The 13,581-nt window shown below is 42.9% G+C and overlaps 1 protein-coding gene across 22 annotated transcripts in view; it reads left to right on the top strand.

Moving 5' to 3' along the window:
• The window catches only part of NCOR1 (nuclear receptor corepressor 1), a 231,918-nt gene that overhangs the window by 137,293 nt on the left and 81,044 nt on the right, over positions 1–13,581 (top strand). For 19 of the 22 annotated variants that reach the window (XM_036296347.1, XM_036296349.1, XM_036296353.1 and 16 more), the window contains 2 exons: positions 7,920–8,047; positions 13,363–13,580. In XM_036296347.1, coding sequence (XP_036152240.1) covers positions 7,920–8,047; positions 13,363–13,580 — 346 coding nt within the window. The remainder of the gene's footprint in view (positions 1–7,919; positions 8,048–13,362; position 13,581) is intronic. The other 3 variants (XM_036296355.1, XM_036296348.1, XM_036296344.1) reach the window with 1 other exon arrangement.

Genomic DNA, 13,581 nt, shown 5'->3' with positions numbered 1-13,581 from the left:
ACCTATTATTGCCATAAAGTAACTTGCTTATTATTTATAAGAGGCCCGGTGCACAAAAATCGTGAACTTGGGTTTGGGGGGGTGTCCCCTCTGCTTGGCCTGCACCCTCTTGCAGTCCGGGAGCCCTTGGAGGATGTCCAACTGCTGGGGAGCGGGCCTAAACCAGCAATCAGACATCCTTAGCCCTGGCACTGCTGCTGTGCTCTCCAGCCGTGAGCCTGGCTTCTGGCTGAGCGGCGCTACCCTGTGGAGCGCACTGACCACTAGGGGGAAGCTCCTGTGTTGAGCGTCTGCCCCCTGGTGGTCAGTGCGCATCATAGCGACCAGTCATTCCACCATTTGGTTGATTTGCATATTAGCCTTTTATTATGTAGGATTCTGAAAGTGAGTTTTTAATCTCAGAATCATAAGGAAATTAGACAGGTAATCATATTTTTGTTAAAAATTGTGTTCAGAAATCATTATTGGCAAAAGATTAGACTCTTCTCTCAAATTGCTGTTAGATACTGCCCAATCCACTTTTACAGTTCAACTTATTAGCATCCCATGATGAGAATGAGTGGTTTATTATAAATTTTAGTTGAAGACATGATTACCTATTAAAAATTGGAAACCTGAAGCCTACTCTTAAATGCTATTATTTGAAATCTAGAATTATAAATGATACTAGAGGCCCATTGCATGAAGACTCGCGCAATAGGCCTTCCTTCCCCTGGCTGCCAGCATTGGTTTTCCTCCGGCACCTGGGACCCAGGCCTTTGGTCCGGCCGCAGCAGAGAAGCCAAGCCTCGAGGCTAGGCTTCACTGCTCCTGCCACAGCGAGGCTTGGCTTCTCCGCTCCGGCCACAGCGAGGCTAGGCTTCTCTGCTCCAGCCGCAGTGAGGCTTGCTTCTCCGCTCCAGCCACAGGTAGGCTTGGTGTCTCCGCTCAGGAAATAGCGGAGACACAAGCCTCTTTAGTCTTCATTCTTCAGTCGTCTTCAGTCTTTGCTGGGGCCAGAGCCTTCAGTCTTTGCTCCGCACCTGCGTATGCAAATTAACCCGCCATATTTGTTGGGTTAATTTGCATACTCATCCTGATTGGCTGGTGGGCATAGCAGAGTGCCACCAATTTGCATGTTTCACTTTTATTAGTGTAGATGCCCAGTAATTTAATTCTATGTATAACATCTATAATAATAAAAGCATAATATGCTAATTAGACTGGACAGCCAAACAAACTTCTGACGATCTTCCAGACGAAGCCGGGACTGCGAGGGCTGAGGCAAGCCACCATGGCAGGGAGGGCTGAGCCCCTTGCATGAATTTCATGCATCAGGCCTCTAGTTTTGTTAGAAGAAAATATTTTTTCTTTCCAGTGTAAACTCTTTATTTAATAAGTCTGTTACTGTGTGGATAGGATTATTATGGTACCTGTTAGTGACCTATGCAAAAGCAAGTCATTGTTTAGGGACCACATTCTTCATTTCCAGTACTTGAATACTTTTTGCAAGAACTTGTACTCTTCCATTATGTTGACAACATATTCCCTTTTATGTCAGCATGTGTTTTCTTGGCCTTATTATTTATTTATTTAAAATATTTTTAAAAATTTCAATTACAGTTGATATTCAATGTTATATTAGTTTCAGTTGTACAGCATAATGGTTAGATATTTATATAATTTACAAAATGATCTTCCTGATAAGTCTGTTACCCACTTGGCACCATACAGTTATTACAGTATTATTGACTATATTCCCTATGCTGTACTTTACATCTCTGTGATTATTTTGCTACTGCCAGTCTGTACTTCTTAATCCCTTCACCTTTTTCACCAACCCCCAAATCTCCTCCAATCTGGCAATCATCATTTTGTTCTCTGTATCTATGAGTTTTCTCTCTTTTATTTGTTTGTTTATTTTGTATATTAGATTACACATATAAATGAAATTATATGGTATTTGTCTTTCTCTGTCTGACTTCACTTTTCATAAAACCCTCTCCCTCCATCTGTCTTGTCGCAAATGTTAAGAGTTTAGTTCTTTTTGTTGACCAAGTAATATTCCATATATACCACATATTCTTTATCCAGTCCTCTATTAATGGACACTTAGTTTGTTTCCATAATTTGGCTATTATAAATAATGCTGCAGTGAACATAAGGGTACATATATCTTTTTAAATTAGTGTTTTGGATATCTTTGGATCAATACCCAGAAGTAGGATTGTTAGATCATATGGTAGTTACTAGTGGCCTGGTGCACAGAATTCATGCCCATTAAAAGGGAATTAACTAGAGGAAATATTTTAATATTGCTATTTGACCTTTATAATAAAAGTGTCAGATATGAAAGAAAATTAGTAAAATGTATATGAAAATAATATATAAATTTATCTCCTGCGGGGATGTACCGTCAAGTCCCCACCGGCACCCACGGGGACCCAGTGTCAAGTCCCGTGGGCACGGTGAGACCCAGACTTTAAGTCCTGGGTATGGGTATCTGGCTCTCTTATCCCTCCGGTCAGAGTCTGGGCCGGCACCCGTAGGGATGCAGTGTCAAGTCCTGCTGGTGCTGAGAGACCTAGAGTCAAGTCCCTCCCCAACCACACACACCTCGCCTGCACGCACACCCGCACACCCGCCCACCCGCATGCGCCTCGAAATCGTGCGAGACCCGGACCTGCCAGTACCCATGGAATGCACCGTCAAGCCCCTCCAGCACCTGCGGGGATGCAGCATCAAGCACCCGCCAGTGCCATGCGGGATTTCCATGAGTCCTGGAGTCCTGCCTCACCGGCCGGTGCCGCATGGGACTCTCCCAATGCACCTCCTGGCCAAAGTCCCTGCTGGCGCTGGTCAAGTCCCAGCTGGCACCCGCTGGGATGCAGTGTCAAATCCCTGCCCACCCACGTGGGCCTTGCCATGCACGCAGCCCCGCCCACCCGCGAGCACTTGCCAGCACGCAGCCTCCTGGTGATTGTTCGTTATGGTGTGACTGCATGACGACCACAGACTTTTTATAATATAGGATATTTTTAATTTTTTGAGGAAACTATACTGTTTTTCATAGTGGCTGCACCAGCTTATAATCTCACCAACAGTGCAGGAGGGTTCCATTTTCTCCACATCCTGGCCTACATTGTTGTTTGTTGATTTATGATGATAGCCATTTTGACAGGTGTGAGATTGTATCTCTCTAGTTTTCATTTGCATTTTTCTTATGATTAGTAATGTTGAGCATCTTTTCATATGTGTATTGGCAATCTGTATGTCCTCTTTAGAGAAGTGTCTAATTGGGTCCTCTGCCTATTTTGTAATCAGATTGTTTGTTTTTTAGGGGGTTGAATTGTGTGAGTTCTCTATAAATTTTGGATATTAACCCCTCATTGGATGTATCATTGGCAAATGTCTTCTTCCATTGATGGTTCTCTTTTCATTTTGTGATGGTTTTCTTGGCTGTTTAAAAACTTTTTAGTTTGACGTAGTCCCATTTGTTTATTTTTGCTTTTGTTTCCCCTACCCAAGGAGACTCATATTCAAAAAGGCATTATTAAGAACAGTGTAAAAGAATTTACTGTCTATGCTTTTTTTCTAGGAGTTTATGATTTTGGATCTTACATTTAAGTCTTTAATCCATGTTGAGTTTATTCTTATATGTGGTGTAAAAAAGTGATAAGTGTTTCATTCTTCTGCATTTGTATGTCCAGTTTTTTTTTTCAATACCATTTATTGAAGAGAATGGCTTTACCCCATTGTATATTTTTGCCTTTTTTGTCATAGATTAATTGATCATACAGATGTGAATTTATTTCTGGGTTGTCTGTTATGTTGTATTGATCTGTTTGTCTGTTTTTTATTCTAGTATCATGCTGTTTTGATTGCTATAGCTTTGTAGTATAGTTATGAGGTAGCATGATAGCTCCAACTTTATTCTTTTTCAAGTTCACTTGGCATATTTGGGGGACTTTTGTGGTTCCACATAAATTTTAGGGTTATTTGTTCTAGTTCTGGGAAAAATGCCATTGGTATGTTGGTTGCTTTGGGTAATGTGGACATCTTAATGATGTTAATTCTTCCTATTCATGAGCATGATATATGTTTCCATTTATTTTTGTCTTTTTAAAAAAATATTTTTATTGATTATAGAGAGGAATGGAGAGGGAGAGAGAGATAGGAACATCATTGTTGAGAAAGAATCATTAATCGGCTGCCTCCTGCACAACCCTACTGGGGATCGAGCCCGCAACCCAGGCATGTGCCCTTGATTGGATTCGAACCTGGGACCCGTCAGTCTGCAGGCCATCACAGTGTGTGGCGCCCCAACCCCCTGATCAGCCCTGCACTGTGCCTGATAGGGGGGACCTCCCCAACCCCCTGATCACTCTGCAGCTCTGTGTGTGACAGGGTGCGGTGCCCCAACACCCCCCCACTGGCCCTGCTCTGTGTGTGACAGGGGGCGGCACCCCAGCCCCCTGATCAGCCCTGCTCTGTGCCTGATAGGGGGAGCTCCCCAACCCCCTGACCGCCCTGTGGCTCTGTGTGTGACAGGGGGCGGGGCCACAACCTCCCTATCTGCCCTGCTCTGTTCGTGACAGGGGAAGGCGCCCCAACCCCCTGATCAGCCCTGCTCTGTGCCTGATAGGAGGGAGCTCCCCAACCCCCTGATTGGCCCTGCTCTGTGGGTGATAAAGGGCAGCGCCCCAACTCCCCTATCGGCCCTACTAGGTGAGTGACAGGGGGGAGCTCCCCAATCCCCTGACTGACCCTGCTATGTGCGTGACAGGGTACAGAGGCCCAGCCTCCCTGTTGGGCCCTGCTCTGTGTGTGACAGGGGGTATTGCCCCAACCCCCTGATTAGCCCTGCTCTGTGCGTGACAGGGGGTGGCGCCGCCACCTTCCCATCGACCCTGCCTTGAGTGTGACAGGGCGGTTCCCCAACCCCCCAATCGGACCTACCCTGAGCATGACTGAGGGTGGCATTACAACCTCCCAATCCACCCTGCTCTGTGCATGACAGGGGGCGGCGCCCCAACTCCCCAATCGGCCCTGCTCTGAGCCCGACCAGGGGCTGCACCTAGGGATTAGGCCTGCCCTCTGCCACCCGGGAGCAGGCCTAAGCCAGCAAGCAGGTCGTTATCTCCCGAGGCATCCCAAACTGCAAGAGGGCACATACCGGGCTGAGGGACCCCCCCGAGTGCACAAATTTTTGTGCACCGGGCCTCTAGTCTACACTAATAAAAGAGAAACATGGTAATTGGCGTACGACCGCTACCCTTTTCATTGGCTAATCAGCGAGATATGCAAATTAACTCTCAGCCAAGATGGCGGCCGGCAGCCGGGCAGCTTTAAACTAATGTGAGGCTTGGTTGCCTCAGTGACAGAGTAAACCAAGTTCCCCGCCTGCGGCTGCAGGCCTCTGAGCCTGCAGTTTCAAACATTGTAACAAATACCGCCAGACTTCAGCCAGCAGATTCGCAACATTGTATGCAAAGGCCAGAAACCTACTTTCAGGAGTGGAGGCCTAAGAGCTGGAGCCAAGCCTCAAGCTAAAGCTGGCCCAGAATAAAAAAAAAAAAAGGAAAAAAGGAGCGTTTGGGAGTTCAGTCACCCCCAGCCTGAAAACAGCCCTCAGCCCCTCACCCAGACTGGCCAGGCACCCCAGTGGGGACCCCCACCCTGAAGGGTGTGTCACCAGCTGCAAACAGCCATCATCCCCTCACCCAGACTGGCCAGGCACCCCAGTGGGGACCCCCACCCTGATCCAGGACACCCTTCAGGGCAAACCAGCCGACACCCACCCGTGCACCAGGCCTCTACCGTATATAGTAAAAGGGTAATATGCCTCCCAGCACCGGGATCAGCGGAGCCGAGAGGCCTCCTGGCACCAGGATCAGCATGACAGGGGGCAGCACCCAAACACCCTGATCGACCCTGCTCTGTGTGTGACAGGGTGCGGTGCCCCAACCCCCCCACTCCCCCTCCCCCTGGGCCTTCTCTGTGTGTGACGGGGTAGAGCCATAACCTCCCCATCGGCCCTGCCCTGAGTGTGAGAGTGGCGGCGCCCAAACCCCCTGATCGGCCCTGCTCTGTGTGTGACGGGACGGTGCCCCAACTCCCCTATTGGCCCTGCTCTGTGAGTGACAGGGGGGAGCTCCCCAACCCCCTGATGGGCCCTGCTCTGTGCATGACAGGGTACGGAGCCCCAACCCCCCTTGATGGGCCCTGCTCTGTGTGTGAAAGGGGGCAGTGCTTCAACCCCCGGATTGGCCCTGCTCTGTGTGTGACAGGGGGTCGTGCCGCAACCTCCCCATCTACCCCGCCTTGCGTGTGACGGGGTGGTGCACCAACCCCCCAATCGGCCCTGCTCTGAGCCCGACCATTGGCTGAACCTAGGGATTGTGCCTGCCCTCTGCCACCGGGGAGCAGGCCTAAGCCAGCAGGTCATTATCTCCCGAGGGGTCCCAGACTGCTAGAGGGCACATGCCGGGCTGAGGGACCCCCCCTCTCCCCCGAGTGCACAAATTTTTGTGCACCGGGCCTCTAGTATACACACACACACACACACACAAATATACACACACACATACACACTTTTTATTGTTGAAAACAATACATATGTTCCCCATTTTCTCCCCCTTTGCCCCTCTCCACCCAGTCTCTACCCCACCCCAGGGTTTCACCACACTATTATCTGTGTCCATGAGCTATGCATATATGCATGTAAGTTCTTTGGTTTATCTCTCCCTGTATCCCACTCCCATCCCTCACCCGCAGCCCCACCCCTCCAAGATTTGTCAGTCTGTTCTATGCCTTCATGTCTCTGGACCTATTTTTTCTAGCTTTTTATTATCCTGCCTTATTCTTCCTTAATGAGATTACTAGAGGCCCGGTGCATGAATTCATGCATGTGTGCGGTCCCTCGAGGTGGCCTGTGGGGATTGGGCCCCAGCTCATTCCCTGAGGCTTGCAGCCCCAGCTCGTGCCCCCAGCCTCACAGCCTTGCACCCTGCCTGGCACCCTGCCGTGGCCTGGCGCCTCACCTGCTCCATCATCCCGACTGCGGGTTTATCGATTGGCTCGGGGCCTCCCGCCTGGCTCCACCACATCCTGGGAGCTGGGTGGTGGCCCCACCCCCAGCTGCCGCTGCCCCTAGTTGCCATCTGTGGGACAATCGGCAAGTCAGTTGGGCCCCTGCTCGCACCCGCCTTGGCCTGGCGCTTCACAGCAGTTCCTCCATTGAGCGTCTGCCCCCTGGTAGTCAGTGTGCATCATAGCGACCATTCGAATGGACACTTATCATATTTGCCTCTTATATATATAGAAGGTTGTAATTTCAGCTTAGAAATATTTGTGCTTTACTTCTTTTCACTTTATTATATCCTTAGTATTTTTCCAAATTTCTTCAATCTTGATAAATGACCATACCTGTCTACTAATTCTATTAAATGAATGTCCCCCAAAAGAGTAAAAGCATAACGATGTTTTATATAGTATTATCTATAATGATGAAAAAATTGAGAATATAGTAAACATCAAATGCTAGGGGGATGGTTTGATAGGTTATCAAATTTTAAATTAAAGTTGATATGCTTAAGTTACAGATTAGATATAGGAGTTACAAAAAGAGCACACCAACCATAGATTTCTAGTGGAATCTTAACATTTTTGATTCTTTGATGAGTTCAAATACTATTGCCATTGTGTGTGTGTGTGTGTGTGTGTGTGTGTGTATGTATATCTGACCTTTTAAACAATATATATAGAATATATTAAAGAGCCTTAGACTTTTTGTAAATACATGATTGCTAATTACATTGTAAAAGATTAATACGTTAATTATTTATTCTTTTTGCATAGATATTTATTAAAATTCATCATCAGGATTTGAGGAGCTAGTTCTTTTACCTTTGAATTTTATAAATGATGGTTTATTCTAGCAGCAAATTGCCCGACCATCACAAGAAGAAAAAGTAGAAGAAAAAGAAGAAGAGAAAGCAGAAAAAACAGAAAAAAAAGAAGAGGAAAAAAAAGATGAAGAAGAAAAAGATGAAAAGGAGGACTCTAAGTAAGTTAAATAATTAGAATTAAATAATTAGTTAAATTTTATACTTATTTTTAAATAATGAAATTGTGTCTTTTGAAGGTATAAAACTTCAGATAAAAGAATTAATGTGATGTGTGCTTTAACTATTGAATAGTTATTTGATATAAATAAGGAGTGGAGTATTTCAGTAAATATAACTTTTGGCTTATTTGCCAGACATGGTATATATTACTTCAGAAGGAATAGGCTATAATAATATATACTTATCACTGAGATATATCAAATTTAATCTAATCTTTGATTTCAAAGATACCTCATGGTCTTTTTATGTATTATCATATAAAATAGAGTTCCTGGTTTGTTTGTGGTTGTTGCTGTTTTTGAGGTTATAAAAGTAATTCTTGCTCATTATTGAAAATTAGGAAAAGAGAGCAAAATATAAAGAAAATCAATCTGTGATTCTTCCACTCAGAGATTCTTGATTCCTTTGTGTACATATTGTGTCAGGGTGGTGTGGGGGGCTTAGCGGCTGGGTTGGTTGTGTCTCCCCCAGGGGTCAGCGTTATTAAAGCATTATTTACATAGAATAAAATTCACCAATTTTAGGTGTAAATGTTAAGCATTTTGACAAGTGTGTGCATTGGGGTGACCATTGCCACAACCGTGATGTAGATAGAATGTTTTCTTTATTTTTTTTTTTGCGAGTCAGTTTTGTTATATTTATTATTTGCATATTAGATAGAACATTTTCATAACCCCACAAAGTTCCCATATGCTCCTTTGCAGAGTTTCTCTCCCCCCTTTTCTGGCATCCGGCAATTGCTAATCAATTTTCCTTTTTCTATAATTTTATATAAACTGGATTATACAGTATAGAATCCATGTGTGACTTCTTTTACTTAGCATAATGCTTTTGAGGTCATACATAATGCATGATCAGTAGTTTGTTCCTTTTTAATGTTTACTGTGTTATTTTTATAATCCTCTTGGAAATATTGAAGGTTTGTCTAGTTTTGTGTCAACTAAAGCAGACTTAATCATTTGACATGGCTTTTAAAGGTTGGATACTCATGCCATTCTAATATTCTAGGAAGATACCCATTTAAAAAATATGTATATTTTTTGCCCTGACCAGTTTGGCTCAGTGGCTAGAGCGTCGGCCTGTGGACTGAAGAGTCCCAAGTTCGATTCCGGTCAAGGGCGTGTACCTTGGTTGCAGGCACATCCCCAGTAGGGGGTGTGCAGGAGGCAGCTGATGGATGTTTCTCTCTCATGGATGTTTCTAACTCTCTATCCCTCTCCCTTCCTCTCTGTAAAAAATCAATAAAATATATTTTAAAAAATAAATTAAAAATATGTATATTTTTTCGTTGTTCATGTATAACATTTATATTCCCATGTGATCATTGGTTCTGCTCATATGGAACTACCATATCTTGATTTTACTTTTTTTTTCTTAAAATCTCTAATTTGTTTAACAAAGATTCATTTATACTGATGTGACTAGGATGTTATGGAGGATAAAAAAATACATAAGATATCTGCTACTCCCAGGTAGTTTATGAATTAGTTAGTAGGAGAAAATTAGGCAAGATACAAGTACGATTTTTAAAATTTATTTATTTCGTTTTAAAATATTTTTGTTGATTTCAGAGAGGGAGAGAGAGATAGAAACATCAGTGATGAGAATCATTGATTGGCTGCCTCCTGCACACCCTCTACTGGGGATTGAGCCCACAACCGGGGCATGTGCCATAACCTGAATGGAACCATGACCTCCTGGTTCATAGGTCAAGACTGAACCACTGAACTATGCTGGACCAGCTACAAGTACTATTTTTTACAAAAGAAAGAAAAGCCTGGAAGAAATTAACAAACCCAATAAATTTATGTTGAAAGATTGAGAAGAGGTTGAGGTTTACTAGTACACTGGAACCTCCGTTCTTGAATTTAATTCGTTCCGGACAGCTGTTCAAGAAGTGATTTGTTCGAAAACTGAATCATTTTTCCTAGTAGAAATAATGTAAATTGAATTAATTCGTCCCAGAACCCCAAATGAATCCCCATTTTAACCTTTCTTATATACAGTACAAGTCTAATGTACCGTTTAATCTATAAACAAACACTTCTTTTCTCAAATTTATCGAACCACCCCCTACTAACCTTAAAACAATCACTTTCAGCACTCATTCTAGGGGTGTCTTTCAGGGAGTCAGCAGTGCCATCTTCACTTTCTCTCATATCACTGCCTCTGAAATGCTGTCACTGGCTAACTGCTTTTCTTTTATCCAAATCAACAACAGCTTTTCTACCACTTTAGTTGCCTGTGATCATTGTTTCTTTCACAACCTTGGCAATATTAGCATTCTTGATGGCCTCTTTAGGTTTTAAAATTGTGCTAAGCATCCCTTTGGCCAGCAGCAGCAACAACAATAAAACACAAAAATATTAACAGCACAATTTCCTAAGATGTTAGCAAGGAGAGGTTTAGCTGTAAACTGACTCATACTGGTGCATTCTATCCTTTGTTTGTGGCCTAGAGAGGCTTTTTTTTATAAAATATATTTTATTGATTTTTTTGCAGAGAGGAAGGGATAGGGATAGAAAGTTAGAAACATCGATGAGAGAGAAACATCGATCAGCTACCTCCTGCACACTCCGCACTGGGGATGTTCCTGCAACCAAGGTACATGCCCTTGACTGGAATCGAACCTGGGACCCTTGAGTCTGCAGGCCAATGATCTATCCACTGAGCCAAACCGGTTAGGGCTGGAGAGGCTTTTTATCATGCAGATGTATCAGCATGAAGGTTGTCTGGTCAAAACTGAAGTTTTGTTCAAGAACAGACATTTTTTCCTTGAACAACATGATTGAAAAGTGAATTATGGGAGAAGGGAGACATTCCAGAACCAAGGTTTGACTATACTGTCTGGATAATTTGGAGGCCTTTATGTAGGAAGTACTGGTTAATTTGGGGTAGAATAAAGGGAACAATGTTAATAGATAATGCCTCTCTGAGAAATGACAGATGATGGTTTCATTAGAAAAGAACATAGTGTGCCTGAAAAAGAAAAGTAGAAAACAGATTGGTGTTAGATTACGTAAAGCCTTAATGAAAGCTAAACTGTAGACTTCATTCAGGAGACTGTGGAAATAGACAAGGCTTAGAATGGATGGAATGATTTATTACCAAAATTATTCTGCTAGAATAATGTTGTATTAGCAATATAGAATGAATGGATTAGAGATATAAGAGTCAGAGAAGTTGTTATAAAAGACTGTCATTGGGGTACTAAGATACTGAATAAGTACAGTGGTAGTAGAAACAGAAATGGGAGAAATATTGAGATGAAATACCCAAAATTTGTCATCAGATTACATACAGGAAGTAAAGAAAACGGGAAAGAGCTAAAGATGATGTCAAATCTATACCTGAGTGATTATGAACATGGTGGTATTGTTAACAACAAATGATTAGAGAGTGAGGTGGATCAAAAGCAAGGTGGTGAGATGAGCATGTTTTTGCATATTGATGGGAAATTCAGGTGGTGCAATAATTGGGAAAAACAAGTCTGGATCTTAGGAGATTTAGGAGATGGGGTATGAGTTCATTAGAATTGATGTAAATAGGTAATCTCACAGAACTTTAAGGCCAGAGAGAGCCTTGGGAAATCCCTACATTAACGGATGATCAGGAAAAGGCAGGCCCAGAAAGAGTCCCAGAATAGCAATAGGGATATTAGAAAAGTGTGAAATCCTAAAAGCAAAGTTGAGAAGGATATAAAAACATTTGTCCACTGTATCAGTTGCAACAGAAGGAGTAATGTGACGAGAAGTAATAAAGGTTATTTGATTTTGCAGTTTTTAATTCATTGGCGACTTTTGACAAAACCTCTTTAATCAGAGGCTATAGTATAAAGCAGATTGGTAAGGGAATACAGAAGTGAAGGGGGAGAGAGCTACATGGTAATTTCAAGGGTAATTTATAACTGAAGGGGAAAGAATTATTCTTGAAACATTTGGGGCAGGGCAGTGACTTACTTGCTAAGCCACAATAGGTCTTTATTTGAAGTAGGTAAAATTAAAACAAACAACAACAAAAAACGCACCTTCCATTAACCATTTGTACACCATAAGTGTCTATAGATGCAAGCGGCGGACCTTTTTAAATTAAATTTAAAATATTGTGGCAGTTAACTGGTTAAGCAAGAATAGTTGAGTGTTTGAATAGTGCCATCTTTTTGTTCATTTGTAAAAATGTACATTAAGCACCTTACTTAAAAAAATTTTACTTTTCAGTTATAGTTGATGTATAATATGATATTTCAGGTGTACAACTCAGTGATTAGACATTTACATAATCTATAAAGTGATATCCCTGATAAATCTAAGCACCTTGCTTTTAACTATAACAACCCTGGGAGATAAGAAAGACAGAGAATGGTTTTCCAGTATTACATGTGGTACTATTGCTATAGTAATGACCGCTTATTGTGTTTTTCCTAAGTGCCTGAGACTATGATAAGCCCTTTATAGCCTGAAGGAAGTTTAACTTTAATAGTAGGAAACACCTACGAAGTTTACTATGTTCCAGACACTGTTCTAAGCATTTTACAGAAATTAATTTCTATAATTCTCACCACAGCCCTATGAAATATACTATTATTATCCTCATATTACAGATGAGAAACACTGAGCTCCATAGAGGTAAGGTTGCTTGTCCAAGGTCATCACAGGGCTAGTCATCACATAGAGCTCTGTATGAACCCAGGCAGCCTGGGTCTAGAGGCCATTTTCCTAACTATTAGGCCATGCTGCCCTGTTTGTACATAACTGTCCTTGAGGTGGTGAAGAATATGGAGCCTGCTTTAATAAAACAATATTGTAGACTGTTATTACAGAAAGAGCATCTGTCATGGAGAGTGTCCTGAAGCTTCTTCATTTCACAAAGGAGGAAACTTGTGTCGCAGCAAAGGCCAGGAATCCAAGACTCCTACCTCTCGGTGTCCCCTGCCTCTGGGTTGCAGGTCCAGAGGGTGTTTCTGTGCTTCATTACTTCCTCAGAGAGAGTGTTCTTGTATCTAAGTCAGGGGATTTGAAATGTGTTTACATTTTAAGTCCATTAACAAACAAAACAAGCTCTTGTGAAATATCTTAATTTGAATCAGTCAAAACTTCTCAAAATTGAGGCATGACAATATTTTATAAATTTTGTTTTAGTAATGAAGGGATTGGTTACTTTTATTCAGTTTCTATTTAAAGATTTTTCAAAGCTGCCTTCTTTGACATATGTATACCTTAAATCACACAAACTTTTCATTCACTTTTGTTTCCAGAGAAAATACTAAGGAAAAGGACAAAACAGAAGGTATAGCAGAAGAAACTGAGGAGAGAGAGCAGGCCATACCCCGGGGACGAAAGACTGCCAATAGTCAGGGCCGCCGAAAGGGCCGGATCACCAGGTCCATGACAAATGAAGCCGCTGCTGCTAGTGCTGCAGCTGCAGCCGCCACCGAGGAGCCCCCTCCACCTCTGCCACCGCCGCCAGAACCCAG

This window comes from Myotis myotis, unplaced genomic scaffold (genome assembly GCF_014108235.1).
Source record: "Myotis myotis isolate mMyoMyo1 unplaced genomic scaffold, mMyoMyo1.p scaffold_m19_p_29, whole genome shotgun sequence".
In the NCBI taxonomy this organism is placed as follows: Eukaryota; Metazoa; Chordata; class Mammalia; order Chiroptera; family Vespertilionidae; genus Myotis; species Myotis myotis.
The sequence above is the reverse complement of the archived record's forward strand: the minus strand, read 5'-3'. Positions and strand labels throughout refer to the sequence as shown.